At 44.2% G+C, this 16,746-nt stretch overlaps 1 protein-coding gene across 4 annotated transcripts in view; it reads right to left on the bottom strand.

Moving 5' to 3' along the window:
• Positions 1 to 482: 482 nt before the first annotated feature.
• Positions 483 to 16,746, bottom strand: part of setd3 (SET domain containing 3, actin histidine methyltransferase) — a 48,973-nt gene continuing 32,709 nt past the window's right edge. For 2 of the 4 annotated variants that reach the window (XM_077731417.1, XM_077731418.1), the window contains exons 10-13: positions 14,038 to 14,204; positions 11,819 to 11,904; positions 7,100 to 7,257; positions 483 to 1,891 (exon numbers count right to left, since the gene is read on the bottom strand). In XM_077731417.1, the coding sequence (XP_077587543.1) occupies positions 1,622 to 1,891; positions 7,100 to 7,257; positions 11,819 to 11,904; positions 14,038 to 14,204 (681 nt within the window). In that variant the 3' untranslated portion in view covers positions 483 to 1,621. Of the gene's footprint in view, positions 1,892 to 7,099; positions 7,258 to 8,731; positions 10,157 to 11,818; positions 11,905 to 14,037; positions 14,205 to 16,746 lie in introns of those variants that run through there. The other 2 variants (XM_077731419.1, XR_013328354.1) reach the window with 2 other exon arrangements.

Genomic DNA, 16,746 nt, shown 5'->3' with positions numbered 1-16,746 from the left:
CACAAAATACAGGAAATAAGACCGAAGGATGCCACTGTTAAACTGATGTAATATAATCTAGACAGGGGAATAACTGTGTCTAAATGCACAAACTATATGTATACCCATGGGTGTCTAAACTTATCTCAAGTCCCCCTATGCAACCCAAAATCATTAACACCACATACAAAATATAACATGGAGTAACGTACTCACAAGCCTGCAACTCAGCAAGGCAAGGGCCAGGGCAAGAAGGGAAGGTAAAAGGCAAGGGCTGAACTGACTACTGAAAAGGCTTTAAATAAGGGCAGGAGGGATGATTGGGGAATTAATTACAGCTGTGTTTGGCCTGGGCAGGGCTCGGTCACAGGGGTGGAGCCAGAGCTGGAGATAAAACACCTCCTACTGGTGTGTCCAGGCTGCCAGCCGTAACAAAAGCCTTGGATCTTGGACTGCTTGGAGTGAACTAAAGAAAGAAAATTCAAAATACCTTGAACTGCACATGACTTTCAAACTTTTATTTGTTTTGACAATATTATACATCTCACTTCTATTTTGAGTTTACACACTTAGAGAAGGTCAATCACTCGACTACTAGGATCCGACAGATGTTTCTGGCCACCAATAAAAAAATTAAATTCTCTATGTTGCATGGTTTGGACAAACGTAGGAAATAAATCTTAACCCACACACACACGCACGCATGCACGGACGCACACATGCATGCACGCACGCACACAAACACATAAATTACGCTGAATAAGGAAATATAATATAATATAATAGAAAAGCGGTTCTCCTCTTCCCAGAAGAAACATTTTTTTCTTAAATATTATTATTTCCTGTCTCTTTCTGGTGTATGTTTGATGGGATTAAGTTGCCACATAGGACCCCATTAGATAGTAGCTTCACAATTCTTTCATCCATTGATTGACCTGGTGATTTCCTGAGCATTATATGCTTTAAGTCATTGTAAGACGGCAGAATATAAAAGAAAGAAAACAATCTCAACTAGAATAGATACCATGGACTGTGGCAATTTTAATGGAATTTATTCACCCAATGTTGGCTTTACATTTTTATGGATTTAATGAGATTTGCAAGTTGTTTATCATTCTGTGTTGCAAATTTAGAACTGAATCATATTTATGCTAAACTGAACCATGCACACAAACACATAAGTCATGCTAAATAAGGACTAATAGAAAAGCGGTTCTCCTCTTCCCAGAACAAACAATTTATTCTTAAATATGATTATTTCCTGTCTTCTTCTGGTGTGTTTGATGGGATCAAGTTACCACATAGGACCTTTTTTGATAGTAGATTCACAATTCTTTCATCCATTGATTGACCTGGTTATTTCCTGAGCAATGTATGCTTTAATTCATTGTCAGATGTCAGAACATAAAAGAAAGAAAACAATCTCAACCAGATAGATACCATGGACTGTGGCAATTTCAATGGAATTCATTTCTTCACCCAATGTTGGCTTTTGATTTTTATGGATTTGATGATATTTGCAGGTTGTTTATCATTCTGTGTTGCAAATTTTGAACTGAATAATCTTAATTCTAAACTGAACCACTATTTGTTGCACACTATAAATTTCCTTCACTTCCATTCAGCAATACAGTACTTCAGCTCAAACCCCTAGCCCTCTTTGTACATTTCCACTTTTTCCTAGATGATCAGAATCATTCAAATTAGAAACCTTACATGAAGTAAAACCAACATGGCCAAAGCCTAAACAAGGCAAAGGTGTGCCCTCTGCCTGTTTTTTTTCAAAATGCACGTGTTGCGCTTGTCCACTGGCCAATGATTTTAGCAAGATCTGCTTTTCTGCTAGGCGCAAGTGGATTGCCACACGGGCACAGGGAGATAGATCCGGTTGCTGTAGCATGGCGCTGTCCTCCTGAAATAAACATCAGACGTTTTTGAAAAACATTCATTCTAATCATCACAATCATTACGATATTTAGCGCACCCCAGAAATCCTGATCAAAGATGTTTTTGCTAATTTTAACGCCAAAACCAGAAATCAAAGCAGTGTGTAAATTAGAAAATGCGGTTTTGAACATTACAGTGGTACATCCACTATCAAAATTATGTATTTATGAATTATGAATTTGTAATCTGGATGTTTTTGTAAATAGAAGCATATTTTACGTGGGATGACCATGATTCAGTCCAAAATCTGTAATACTACTCTATAAATCAGAGGTGGGCGATCTTTGTTACAACCGATGCAGCCCCCACTTTTTGATTGAAGAAACTGAATTAGGGGTGTCAAACTCGTCATCAAAGAGCCACAGTGGGTGTATGCTTTCATTCCAACTAAACAAGATACCCTTTGCAAGTGTAATCTTATTTTAGAAGACACCTCAATGGTTAAACAGTTGGCACTGGATCAGTTGAAACTAAAACCAGGACCCACCGCGGCCATCAGCGGAATCGCTTTGACTTTGATTTAGTTGGTCTAAAAGTCAGCACCCACTGCAGCCCTCCAAACCCTTAAAGTAAGTACCATATTTTCCATCAGTTTTATAGTCTTATTATCTTTGCTATCTTAGTAAAAGTGATGCCACTATAAGTCTTTCCTTTCTTTGCCATATCAAGAACTTCCTGACAATTGTCATCATTCTCCGAAACAATAGAGACATACCATCATTATTAGAATAGTGTCATTCTTAGAAGAAGGAACATTTGTGAGGCAAAGGGGCGTGAAGCAATCCTAAGTGCACGATAAATGTACACTAACTGAGTACGGATAGGAGCATTGCTAATAGTCGTACATCTACTGACAAAATTAATTGGTTCCAGAACATTTTTGGTAACTCAAAAATTTCATATGTAGAACAGGGCAAAATATGGGCACGGGCATTCCCCTTTGAACTATCACGTCAGAAAGCCAGACTTTTAAGTGTTTCCCTGTGAGTAAATAAATACCGTATCTTCACACCTATAGGGCGCACCTAAAAGTCTAAAATTTTGTCTAAAATGGTCGATGCGCCCAATCGGTCGGTGTGCCTTGTCTGTGCGCTAAATTCAATTTTCGTATGGCCCTGACCGCTAGAGTGACTGGTTTTATTTCTTGCCGGCACGCTACTTATTGCGATCAACCCAGCGGGCGTTCACTTTAAAAATAGCGTCCGTGCGCCTTCCATGTATTACGGTAAATAAATTCAAAACATGAAGAGTGGTAAGGCATTTGACTTTCGTGTGCTCGGAGCGCTTTTAAACCTCAAAAACACGGAAACAAACAGCATATTAGAGCTATACAGAAGAAATGCCTAACGTAAATGACAACACAACGTGAATGTGAACCCTTGGAAAATGGACTGAAGCCATGGATTGAACAAAATTTAACAGCTTTGCTAACGAATTGCTAATGGATGACCAACATAGTAGATTAGGAAGGCAGCGTCAGACGAGTTGCGTGACAATTTGGAATGAATTGTCGATGAGGATATAACAACGAGGAGAATCAAAGGCTTGGGATTGTTGCATGTCGCGAGTTATAATGAATTGTGGATAACTGGGCTCAAGTGTCGGCCAGCACTGTTGTTCGAGCTTTCGCCAAAACTGGAATCAAATTCCAGGAATAAACAACTCTGACTGACAGTGAAGCCTAGCGTGTTGAACGATGAAACTCTTTGTATCAGAGTGTACCTTTTACCTCAATGAAGCATTATCAAACTTAATTTTGCTCGTGTTGTCTTAAAAAAACACGCTGGCGGCTAAATAAGAATATGACTTATTTTACTCATTCATTTTATTGTAGGGGTTTCATTTTGATACTACTACTGTAGGATTAAACTTTTGTTCTTACCTCAATTGCAATGAACAAATGGCTCTGTCTGAGATTCTTTTTTTGAGGTTGAATTCACACTGATAAGGAGACAGATGGTCTGGACTTCAAAGGACAAGCAGAGACAGAGGTCTGGATGATGTGGATTCATGATGATGTGATGAGGATGGAGAGTGTGAAGTCCGAAGAAGATACCCCTCTCGGCAGTCGTGGACCAGTCCGCATCTTATTGTCAATCAGCGAATGAATATGCATTTTTGTAATACTATAACTGGGTAAATGAGGGTCTGGGCGATGTCTTTCTCACCCTCCGCTGGGTACAGCAACACTCAGCGGGCTTATTCTTTGGGAGGGAGACCCGGAGCTCTGTATGGATCGATTTGTCAGGAGTAAATCATCTGTGGTTAACTCACTCAACCCTGGTTTGTCTCCTCCGATGCTGAACACCCTCCATTGTTAGACGGGACACGACAGAGTTAAGGAATTGAAGTTGGGTGCTAAAATTATTAGTCTAACACTAGCAGCTAGCATAACATATGCAAGCAGATAGCATAACATACACTACCGGCTGGCATAGCATAATCGATCCTAGTGTCCTGCTAGCGCCTTTTCAAACGAGGAGCCCTATGTATTGACAAAAAAACTGAAAATATACCTGTAACTGAGACTGCGCCCTATCAGACAGTGCATTTTATAAGTGTGAAAATACGGTACATTATATTTATATATTGATACAAGTAAAGCAGTGGTCTCAAACCGGTCCTCAAAGGGCCGCAGTGGGTGCAGGTTTTCATTCCAACTCAACAAGGATAACTTTTGCAAGTGCAATCAGTTAATTAGATTCAGGTGCTACTTATTTTAAAAACACCTGATTGGTTAAAAGGTCGGCACTGGATCGGTTGGAACAAAAACCAGGACCCACTGCGGCCCTATGTGGAACCGGTTTGAGACCACTGATGTAAAGCATTCGTAAGTGGAACTATGGCTGTATAAAGCATTGGTGGGAAACCTTTTTTCCAAGATACGAAAAAAATAATTCAAGTTAAGAAACAAACGGAATCAACATCCCCCAAAACTTAAAAACACCTCGTGTATTTTTTTTATTTCTTAAATTGTCGTGTCCATGTTTCTTTCCCATTGGTCCAAAATCTCACTGGCCTCCCATTCGCTAGCTTGAAGCTGAGTCTCCATAATGTCAGACCCAAAGTCAGCTCAACACAGGTGGACGAGAGCTGGCTTGTGCAAGGTAGCAGTCACCAGGTCCAACGGGAAGCGACGTGCCAGCTCGACCCGACATATAGCTCTAGTCAGGAGCCAAAGCCATCCCGACTAGGTTAGAGGCCAACGGCAGAGTATGAGTAACACCCTTTGACCAAAAGCCCCCTTTCTGTGCACTTTTTCAGCTCTGGCTCGTGGTGAGTGTTTGGTTGATTTGTCACATAGTTGTTTGTAAAAATGTTTCTCCGTGTGCGAAACATGATTGTAAATTATTGTTGTACGTTCACATGCATTCTTGCCCCTCAATTTCAAACTCGCAATTCCATCCTTTTGGAAAATATCTTATTCACTTTAATGGCTTAATCATTTCTTTTTTTCATATTTATTTACATTTGCTTACATAGTTTATCAAAATCTGTATACTTTACTACAGCAATTCCTCGAATATTGCTGTTAATGAAGACCAGACATGGCCACGATAAACGAAAAACCTTGAAGTAGGATCACCCCCATTATAACTACCACAATACATGTTTTCAAGCTTTGTTGAAATAACAACCGACGGAGCCCCATCAATGACAGGTAGGAAAATGGACTAGTAGCACTTGTTAAAAAACTGGAAGAGGAGGGTGTGGAGGAGGCCATGGCTCCGCATTACATTATCCATCAGCAGGCCCTTTGGAGAAGATGCCTGAAGTTTGACAACATGATGTCTGTCGTTGTGAAATGCATTAACCAAATTAGATGCAGGGGCTTAAAGTGCAGAAGGTCCGGTGCTTTTATAGAGGAAATGGAGTCAGAATATGGGGATGTGCTCTACTTCACTGAGGTACGTTGGCTCAGCAGGGGAAACGTGTTGAAGAGATTTTTTGAGTTGAGAGCAGAAGTAAAAGGCTTCATGGAGATAGACGGTGTTGCAGTTCCCATGCCAAGTGATCCCAAATGGCTCATGGACTTAGCTTTTCTTGCTGATATCACACATGAGCTTAATGTACTGAACAAGAAGCTACAAGGCCAGGGGCAACTTGTCAGTGTTGCCTATGACAACGTGAGAGCATTCTTCACTAAACTTGTGTTATGGAAAGCCCAGCTCTCTCAGACAAACCTTTGCCATTTCCCAGCATGCAAGGCTCTCGTGGATGCAGGCACACCATTCAGTGGTGAGAAGTATGTTGAGACCATTTCGAAGCTACATGAGGAATTTGATCACAGATTTGCAGACTTCAAGACACACAAAGCCACATTTCAAATTTTTGAGGGCCCTTTCTCCTTTGATGTGCAAGATGCCCCTCCTGAGCTTCAAATGGAGCTCATTGACCTGCAGTGCAACTCTGCACTCAAAGTCAAGTTCGGCGAGGTGAGTGGAGAAGCAGACAAGCTTGGTCAATGTGAATTGTTGGTGAATGTTCACGCGGACCATGTGCCTTTTTGGTGGGGACATACTTGTGCGAGAAGCTCTTCTCCACCTTGAACTTCAATAAGTCCAAGTACAAGTCCAGACTTACTGATGAGCATTTTCAAGCTCTACTGCTTCCTCCCCCAAGCCAAATCCTGATGCGGCCTGATCTCACCCAGACTCTGCCTCTAGCGGCCCCCAGGTAAATTGAGTTTGAGACCCCTGAATTAAAGGATTTAGCATAATGCTTGGAATACGTGGGGAGGCCATTTTTTAGGGTGAAGGTCCGCTGGGTTGATCGCAATAAGTAGCGTGTCGGCAAGAAATGAAACCAGTCAGTCAAGGGTCATACAAAATTTTGAATTTAGCCCTTAAACAAGGTGCACCGACTAATTGGGCGCCCGGTCCATTTTAGAGGAAGTTTTAGACTTTTAAGCGCGCCCTATAGGTGTGAAAATACAGTTCATCATTTTGCAGATGTTTTTTACGTCCTTATTTCATGAATGTGCTCCATAGTTTTTAAAATTGGGGCGTTCATTTATATGTCCATGGGGAAAAAATTCAATCTGTGTATCCAAAATTTGCTCTCTGACGTATAAGATCCCCCGACCCAAGTCCACACCTTCCCCCCAATCAGATAAATCCTCGTACACCTGAGGGGACTACTTATAATGAGCATTGAAAAATACAATTCTGACCTCAGAAGTAGTTCTGTAGTTCTTGAGAAGTAGAGCAATTCTGGTCTTCAGGAAAGTCCAAATTTTGATTTCATTCTCCCAGCTAACTGGGAACTCACGGTTACTCAGGTTTAAGATCTTATTGAGGGAGTCTTCCACAAGGTAGTCTTTCAGTTCCTCTGTGATAAAACATAAAACCAGAAGTCTAAGAGTGAATTATCCAACTCATAAAAAAGGGCCAAATCTAATGCATGGCTTAAGACTCCTGACTTTGTAGCAAAAATTAAACAGGTAAGAATGTTTTCATGTGAGAGTTCTTAATTTATAATTTTGTGTTACATTTTCTTTTAATTACTGTATACATTTTAAATCTGATACTACTGCAATGTGTTACTGAGAATGTTTGCATTACAGTTCTCAAGTCTAGAGTTTCAATCTCACCTCCGGCCTTAAAAGAAAAGCGAGCCCTTTATTAAACAATAAACAAACAATTTTAGTGCTGATTCTATTTGTGAAGTGTGTTGAATGTATTTGATGCCTATTATTCTGTATGTGTTTGGTTTATATAGTGTAGTTACTAGAATAGAATTTTGCATGACCTAGTGGAAACTTCCATCATGACACCTTTTAGTTAGGGGGGTGTCATCTATCACGACACCCCCAATTCTTTGTTCACCTCTTCCCGCTTAAAGTTTGTACCTAGGTGACATGACCCTTTGTTAATAAAACTAACTCCACTGTTGGGGGTAGCCAGGGATTCGAACTGGTCAGGCTGGGGGATGGACACATCTCCCAGCGCTGGCTACTCTGACCCCTCCTTCAGCTGAAGTCTTTGAAAATCTCATCAAGCCGACTCCGTGTGCCTCCTCTGATCCGAAATTATTGAATGTATAGGGTTTTAAACCGAAGACTATTGGTGGCGAACACTTTTGCGGCCACCACCTCTTGATCAAACTGTTAATTTTTTTTGTCAATCGGCATTCATAAATCTGGCATTTTACATATTCCATGCATCTTACCGAGTACTACTGAAACCAACAACAGAACCAAAGAAAACAAAACAAAAAACTAAAATAGTTAGCCGTGATATAGCTTAACCAATGAGTTCAAATACTCCCCACCTCATTTGAGTTGAGTTAGATTTATTTAATGGACAATACATACCGTATTTTCTCACATTGACCGCCTCCACGTATTAGCCTTACCCTTAAAATCGAATTAAAATCTTTGAATTTTAAGATATATTTCGTATAAGATGCTGCCTTTATTCACAATTTTTACCTCCATATTCATGGTTCTAATACGGAGCACAAATGTGTTACTTTGATGCAAAAATCTTAAGAAAAATTATCATGCGTGGTATTTCACTGCATATTCCAAAAGGTTGTTGCCTGCACGTGAACAAATTCAAAAAGGAAGTCGTGTGAGCAGTACAACCAGGAAGTGTGTCCCGAGCGGTCTGTTTTTTTCATACCCAAATCACCAAGTCTCTGGATAAAATAATAGCACGAGATACACATTACGCAGTTAACAAGGCTGATATTTTAATGATCGACCACAAAACCTTCAATCAGAATTAAAACTCATCCTTATCTACTTACGCATGCCTATAGGAGCAAAATTTCCAAGTTACGAACATTTATATATGCAAATGAGTGCCACGAGACAGGAAAAATATCCAAGTTACGAAACCCCCCCAAAGTACATGCATTTGTTATCCGTGATTTTATTTTGAAAATATTGTTGCGGATGCATTGATTCTCACGCTGGAAGCTCTCTATCGGCTGTCTCACAACAACCATTGTTTCAAGATTCTTTCTGTTTTGACCGCTAATCATCTTCACGTACTTCTGACGGTGTGATTTTTGTTGAGTTTTTCCAAGTGTTGATACAGCAGCTGCTTCTGTCTTTATCATCGTGCCTTCCAAGAAAATTACCAGGGCAAATGAAAAGAAGTGTTTAGCGTGGATGACCAAGTGGTGTAGGGGGCATGAAAACAAACTCAAGAGTTAATGGAACACTCGACACTACGGGGAATGCAACGAGAATGCAGACGAGGTGGGAGTGAAAAATAAAAATCAAAGAAATGCTAGAGATATTTCATAAACTTTCTGTCTTCATAGATTGGATTGGAAAACATTATTCATCCCGTATTCGGAGAATTGTGTTGTCACAGTAACAAGAGGGTGAGGATTCAGAAATAAGAAAGGCATTTAAGACATAAATAGATAGGTAATGACTAAGTTCATAAATACATATATAAATATATAAGCAGCCCAGAACAAAGCTGGCCCTCCTGACCAGCTTATTCAGCCTGTTCCTGTCCCTCTCCATGCTCCCGCATCTCCAACATACGCAGTTCTGGTATTATGACAATTAGGCTTTTGTTGTTGATGATGAAGACAAAGCCTATGTCCGATCATTATAACAGACCGCTGTATTAAACACTGTATATGCCACCAAAGTGTCGTAGAAAATCCTCAGTAGTGTCCTGCACACTCCAAAGGGCCGTAGACTCCTCAGTAGGTAGAGGCGGCTCTGGCCCCTTTTGTATAGGGCATCTATATTTGTGGACGAGTCGAGTTTGTCGTTGAGGTGAACACCCAGGTACTTAAAATTCTACACAATTTCAACATCTGTACCCTGGATGTTCACCTGAGTTGTCTGTTGAGGATTCCTCTGAAAGTCGCTGACAATTTCCTTTGTCTTACTGGTGTTGATGTAGAGGTGGTGTTGCCTACACCAGTCAACAAAGGCTGGGATGACTCTCCTGTAATCCAGGTCGTTCCCGTCCGTCACTCGTCCAACAATAGCGGTGTCGTTAGAGAACTTCTGGAGGTGACAGGTGTCTGTATTATGTTTGAAGTCTGATGTGGGAAGGAGAAGAGGAGTGGGGAAAGCACTGTGCCTTGTGGGGCCCCCATGCTGCAAGCTACCCCATCAGACGTACAGTCCTGGAGTCTGACATATTGTGGTCTGTCAGTGAGGAAGTAGATGGTCCATGCGGCTAGGTGGTTCCTTACTCCAGCCTCTTCCAGTTTCCCTCCCAGTAGGAAAGGCTGAATGGTGTTAAACGCACTGGAGAGGTCAAAAAACACAATTCTCAGCGTGCTTCCCGTGTTCTCCAGGTGTGAAAGAAACATCTAGAACATGTGTGTTCATGAGTCGTGCGATCGCCCACTTTGACAAAGTTTGTCTGTTGCATTACAGAAACATTATTAAAAGTAATCAAAGGCAATCGTCTTTGGATAGTTATTTTTTTCAAAACGTCCATCAACCAGCACTGCAGAAGGGCAAGTGAAATCCAAACAGATAAGAACCAGCAGCGAGCAATAAAAAGGGTGAAAAATTAAATTCTAAAGGAATGATAAAACGTTAATGTTTGTTGTCGATTATTGTTGTTGTTTGAAGTGCAATTGCTCTAACAAATTCCAAATTCCAAGAATTACATCTGCTACTTAGACAGCCTACTGGTGATAACATTGATGTGCAGGATTATTCCAATTATGAGTTGGACGATAATGATTTGTTCTTCCTTTTTCAGACCAGACACGCAAATAAGGTGAATTCGGGTAATGATCGAGAAACGGACTTCTCCCAAGTGTATTTGTATTTTTCTTAAAATATGAAATACCATTTCTTCACGACTATAAGGCGCACATAAAAGTGTTATATTTTCTCGAAAATAGACAAGGCTCCTCATAATCCAGTGTGCTTTATATATGGACCAATACTAAAATCCTTATCGATAAAATAAAATATATATTTTTTAAAGGTAACATAGTAAGCATAATCGACCGGAGGGGGTCAATCAGCTTTTTTATTTTATTTTGCGACTATTTTCATCGTATGCTTTTTTAAGTGGGAAAATCGCGTAGAATTACGTAGACAAATATTTTTGTAAATATTTTTCGTAAAGCTGCAATATTAAAAATATATTTTTGTACTCCCGTGATTAAGATTCCAAATTCCTAAAAAGAACCATAAACCACTAAAAACGAACCAATTGAAAGAACCATTCATTAATTTTACGACGTGCAAATGGAGCGCAGACACTTACAGAATCCTAACAATGTAAGAGTTCTGTTGATCGTCAATACGATGCCGTAGTGACGCAGCTGGGGGTGCGGACAATCTCGGGACATTTGTCATCTAGTGACGTCATCTAGTGACCAGCCATTCATGAATTTTACGACGCGCAGATGGGCGCAGACACTTACAGAATCCTGCCTATCAACGACCTCCGGTCGAATAAAAAAAAGTCACTTCGTTATGGGTTGGAATGAAAACCTGAATCCACTGTGGCCCGTTGTAAAATAGTTTCCACACCGCTGATTTATGGTGATGTACTTGGTAAGCTATAATGGGTGATTTTCCTATATTTCAGTCAAAACAATCAAAATAAATATTACATGAATTGTAAGAATTGCAAAGTTACCACAGAGTCCCTTGGACCTATAGTGCACGGACACCGAACAAATAAAAAAATTGTAACCCTCGATGGAGCGGGTGACAAGGCTTGAAAAAAATTGCTTTCCACGAAGGCCCCTACCTTACCCGAAGCCATTTCCAACTCGTCTTTGTAGACTACTCATTAAAATGAGTTTGTATGAATTAAGCACGGTAATTTGCTATAAATCAGACTCTTGTGCTAAATTATGACTATTGTCTAAAATTAATTCAGACCCCATCAGAATGTTCCATATTGTTTGGTGCAGAACAACAAATGACATTTCTTACCCTCTGTCATGCAGAAGACTCTCAAAAAAGCTAGTAGCTGTGTTGAAACTGGATATTCATTCAAGTCAAGAGCAAAGACACATGACCTAGAAATCAATAGATAAAAAAAATAATGAATTAATTTACCACTGTTTTAAGAACAAACAACAATAATTAATCCAGATACTCAACTGAGAAAATACAACTACTGAGCACAGAGTTAAAAACTTGTCAGGCAGAGAATAGGAAAAAATATTTTAAAAAATGTCTTCAGATACAGCAAAATAATATTGATTTGACTGAGAGGATAAATAATAGATATGATTTTGAACGTGCAAAATATATGCCTTAACTATATTCAATGTAGAGGAGCAGCAGTTTGACTTAGCGCTTCAACAGATGACCAAGCTTCTCCCCAATCTCTAATGCCTGACTATCCAATTTAAGCCATAAGCCCTGCTGAAGTTTCGCAGAAAAAATGTTGACGGTCGTTGCAGACATTTTTGAGTGTCTGTGAACGTAACAGGGTGCGGAGAGATTCTGGTCTAATCTTCTTTATATGACGGAATAAAAAGAAGTGGAGCTGCAATGGGTGGTAGTGAATATGGGATGGCATGAATAAAACAACATTAAACTCTTAGACTTGGTCCCCACCTCTCATCCTCCATTATACTGAGCACTGTCTCCCCTCAAGGCTGTGTACGGAGTCCTCTAAACTAAAGAAATAATCCTGGACTTTTGCAAGCACAGCACCGATCTGGCCCTACTCTTCATAAGTATGTGTAGACATGGTCCAGTCCTTTAAATTCCTGGGGGTCCATGTCATCGTTTAGCTCTCCTGGTGTACAAACACCACAGCAGTAGTGAAGAAGGCCCAAAACGACTCCATTTCCTCAGGGTACTCAGGAGGAACATCTTGGACACTAAGCTTCTGGTAACCTTCTATAGAGCCACTGAGAAGCATCCTGGCATCACAGTATGGTGCGCTGAAAGCATGACAGCAGACAAAAAAGCCACGCAGAGTGATTTACACTGCCCAGAAGATCGTCAGCTGCTCTCTGCCCTCACTGGAAGACATTGCCAGCCCTAGTTACCTCACCAGATCCAGGAACATCATCGGGGACCCATACCACCCTGGTCACAATCTGTTCCAGCTGCTGCCCTCTGGCAAACGCTATAGGTCTCACAAAGTACGGACAAATAGGCTAAAGGAGTTTTTTCCTGCATCCTTCAGGATTGGGGGGGGATTGGTCTTGGGGGGGTGTTAATGCAATTTATCCATCATGGCAGAATGCCAAATTACAAGTCTGAAAATATTTTCACTAATTTGAAGCACTACCAATTTTGTCATACGCAGATTCTGAGTATGATATTGAATAGACTTTTGTCGAGTCAATAATGACGACTGAGCATTTGTCTGATTATTATTATTAAAACAAAGTTTTTTTCAATGAGTTCAAGGAGCCAAATAAGCACTAAATATAACAAATTTCTCTCTCTCATCTCATTTTCTGAACTGCTTTATCCTCATTAGGGTTGTGGGGGGTGATGGGGCATATCCAAGCTGACTACAGGCTGGAGGCGGGGGACACCCTGTTTCGGTGGCCAGCCGATCACAAAGCACAAGGAGACGATCAACCATGAACACTTACGCCCATACCTGGAGGTAATTTAGTGTCAAATCAGCCTACCATGAATGTTTTTGGAATTTGGGAGGAAACCGGAGTACCCGGAGGAAATCCACACATGCCCGGGGAGACCATACAAACTCTGCACATTTGGGACGAAACCTGGATTTGAACCCAGGCACATCTAATATTTTCAAGTAGAATACTTGCACAATTGGTGGTTGACTAAATAAAAATGTTCCCCACTATACATCTAATCTGGTATTCTGTAATATAAATATGTTACATGGGTAATAAAAAGGGTTTATGTACATAATTACATCTTTTGAATGATTTTCTTAAAAAGAAAAAACGCAATATCATGTCTTAAGGTTGAGTTAGATTTTATGGCTAACTGGAATCTCTTGAGTGCAAATAGTCCTGCTTTATCATGGGACCAAATGACAATGCCTCTAGTATTTTTCTATAGATTAGATAATTAGACAGTAATTAATGTTAAAATTCGACAATAACTAAAATACAAGTCAAGTCAGTTTAGGTCCCAATAACAATAATTTGATGCTATGAAAATAAAAAAAAGGAAAAAGAGTAAAAATCAATATTTATACATACACTGGGATACCCGCACGTGCCAGAACCTCTGCTTTCATGGAATAAAGTCTCTCACTTTTACTGATGCCCAGCTTGATCTTCAATTGATCATGGATGTTGTCTTGGAAGAAGAAGCCATTATGGACAAAAAAGTCGGCATTGGTTCTTGCTCCATAAAAAATGTAAATCTAGAGACAAAAAAAAATACGGTGCATCGAAATAAAATTGTATTCTTTTAAAAAAGGTAGGATTTTCAAATTGCTTGAAATTTAAAATTGGTGTCAGGGTTTTTATTACATGTTATTACATTGGACACGTCTCGCCTGACGCGCTCTGGCTCTGGCTCTCGCTGGACGCGTTCTGGCTGTGGCTCCCGCTGGACGCGCTTTCACTCTAGCTCTCGCCGGACGCGCTCTCGCTCTAGCTCTCGCCGGACGCGCCCCCGCCAGACGCGCCCCCGCCGGACGCGCCCCCGCCGGACGCGCCGCCGCCGGACGCGCCCCCGCCGGACGCGCCGCCGCCGGACGCGCCGCCGCCGGACGCGCCGCCGCCGGACGCGCCGCCGCCGGACGCGCCGCCGCCGGACGCGCCGCCGCCGGACGCGCCGCCGCCGGACGCGCCGCCGCCGGACGCGCCGCCGCCGGACGCGCCGCCGCCGGACGCGCCCCCGCCGACAAAAAAGTCGGCATTGGTTCTTGTTCCATAAAAAATGTAAATCTAGAGACAAAAAAAAATACGGTGCATCGAAATAAAATTGTATTCTTGTAAAAAAGGTAGGATTTTCAAATTGCTTGAAATTTAAAATTGGTGTCAGGGTTTTTATTACATGTTATTACATTGGACACGTCTCGCCTGACGCGCTCTGGCTCTCGCTGGACGCGCTCTGGCTCTGGCTCTCGCTGGACGCGCTCTCGCTCTAGCTCTCGCCGGACGCGCCCCCGCCGGACGCGCCCCCGCCGGACGCGCCCCCGCCGGACGCGCCCCCGCCGGACGCGCCCCCGCCGGACGCGCCCCCGCCCCCGCCGGACGCGCCCCCGCCGGACGCGCCCCCGCCGCCGCCGGACGCGCCGCCGCCGGACGCGCCCCCGCCGACAAAAAAGTCGGCATTGGTTCTTGTTCCATAAAAAATGTAAATCTAGAGACAAAAAAAAATACGGTGCATCGAAATAAAATTGTATTCTTGTAAAAAAGGTAGGATTTTCAAATTGCTTGAAATTTAAAATTGGTGTCAGGGTTTTTATTACATGTTATTACATTGGACACGTCTCGCCTGACGCGCTCTGGCTCTGGCTCTCGCTGGACGCGTTCTTGCTGTGGCTCCCGCTGGACGCGCTTTCACTCTAGCTCTCGCCGGACGCGCTCTCGCTCTAGCTCTCGCCAGACGCGCCCCCGCCGGACGCGCCCCCGCCGCCGCCGGACGCGCCCCCGCCGCCGCCGGACGCGCCCCCGCCGCCGCCGGACGCGCCCCCGCCGGACACGCCGCCGCCGGACGCGCCGCCGCCGGACGCGCCGCCGCCGGACGCGCTCTCGCTCTAGCTCTCGCCAGACGCGCCCCCGCCGGACGCGCCCCCGCCGCCGCCGGACGCGCCCCCGCCGCCGCCGGACGCGCCCCCGCCGCCGCCGGACGCGCCCCCGCCGCCGCCGGACGCGCCCCCGCCGCCGCCGGACGCGCCCCCGCCGGACACGCCGCCGCCGGACGCGCCGCCGCCGGACGCGCCGCCGCCGGACGCGCCCCCGCCGGACGCGCCGCCGCCGGACGCGCAGCCGCCGGACGCGCCGCCGCCGGACGCGCCCCCGCCGGACGCGCCCCCGCCGGACGCGCCGCCGCCGGACGCGCCGCCGCCGGACGCGCCGGACGCGCCGCCGCCGGACGCGCCCCCGCCGACAAAAAAGTCGGCATTGGTTCTTGTTCCATAAAAAATGTAAATCTAGAGACAAAAAAAAATACGGTGCATCGAAATAAAATTGTATTCTTGTAAAAAAGGTAGGATTTTCAAATTGCTTGAAATTTAAAATTGGTGTCAGGGTTTTTATTACATGTTATTACATTGGACACGTCTCGCCTGACGCGCTCTGGCTCTCGCTGGACGCGCTCTGGCTCTCGCTGGACGTGCTCTCGCTCTAGCTCTCGCCGGACGCGCCCCCGCCGGACGCGCCCCCGCCGGACGCGCCCCCGCCGGACGCGCCCCCGCCGCCGCCGGACGCGCCGCCGACAAAAAAGTCGGCATTGGTTCTTGTTCCATAAAAAATGTAAATCTAGAGACAAAAAAAAATACAGTGCATCGAAATAAAATTGTATTCTTGTAAAAAAGGTAGGATTTTCAAATTGCTTGAAATTTAAAATTGGTGTCAGGGTTTTTATTACATGTTATTACATTGGACACGTCTCGCCTGACGCGCTCTGGCTCTCGCTGGACGCGCTCTGGCTCTGGCTCTCGCTGGACGCGTTCTTGCTGTGGCTCCCGCTGGACGCGCTTTCACTCTAGCTCTCGCCGGACGCGCTCTCGCTCTAGCTCTCGCCAGACACGCCCCCGCCGGACGCGCCCCCGCCGGACGCGCCCCCGCCGGACGCGCCCCCGCCGCCGCCGGACGCGCCCCCGCCGCCGCCGGACGCGCCCCCGCCGCCGCCGGACGCGCCCCCGCCGCCGCCGGACGCGCCCCCGCCGGACACGCCCCCGCCGGACGCGCCGCCGCCGGACGCGCCGCCGCCGGACGCGCCCCCGCCGGACG

The sequence above is a fragment of the Stigmatopora nigra genome, chromosome 13 (assembly GCF_051989575.1).
Source record: "Stigmatopora nigra isolate UIUO_SnigA chromosome 13, RoL_Snig_1.1, whole genome shotgun sequence".
NCBI classification, from domain to species: domain Eukaryota; kingdom Metazoa; phylum Chordata; class Actinopteri; order Syngnathiformes; family Syngnathidae; genus Stigmatopora; species Stigmatopora nigra.
The sequence above is the reverse complement of the archived record's forward strand: the minus strand, read 5'-3'. Positions and strand labels throughout refer to the sequence as shown.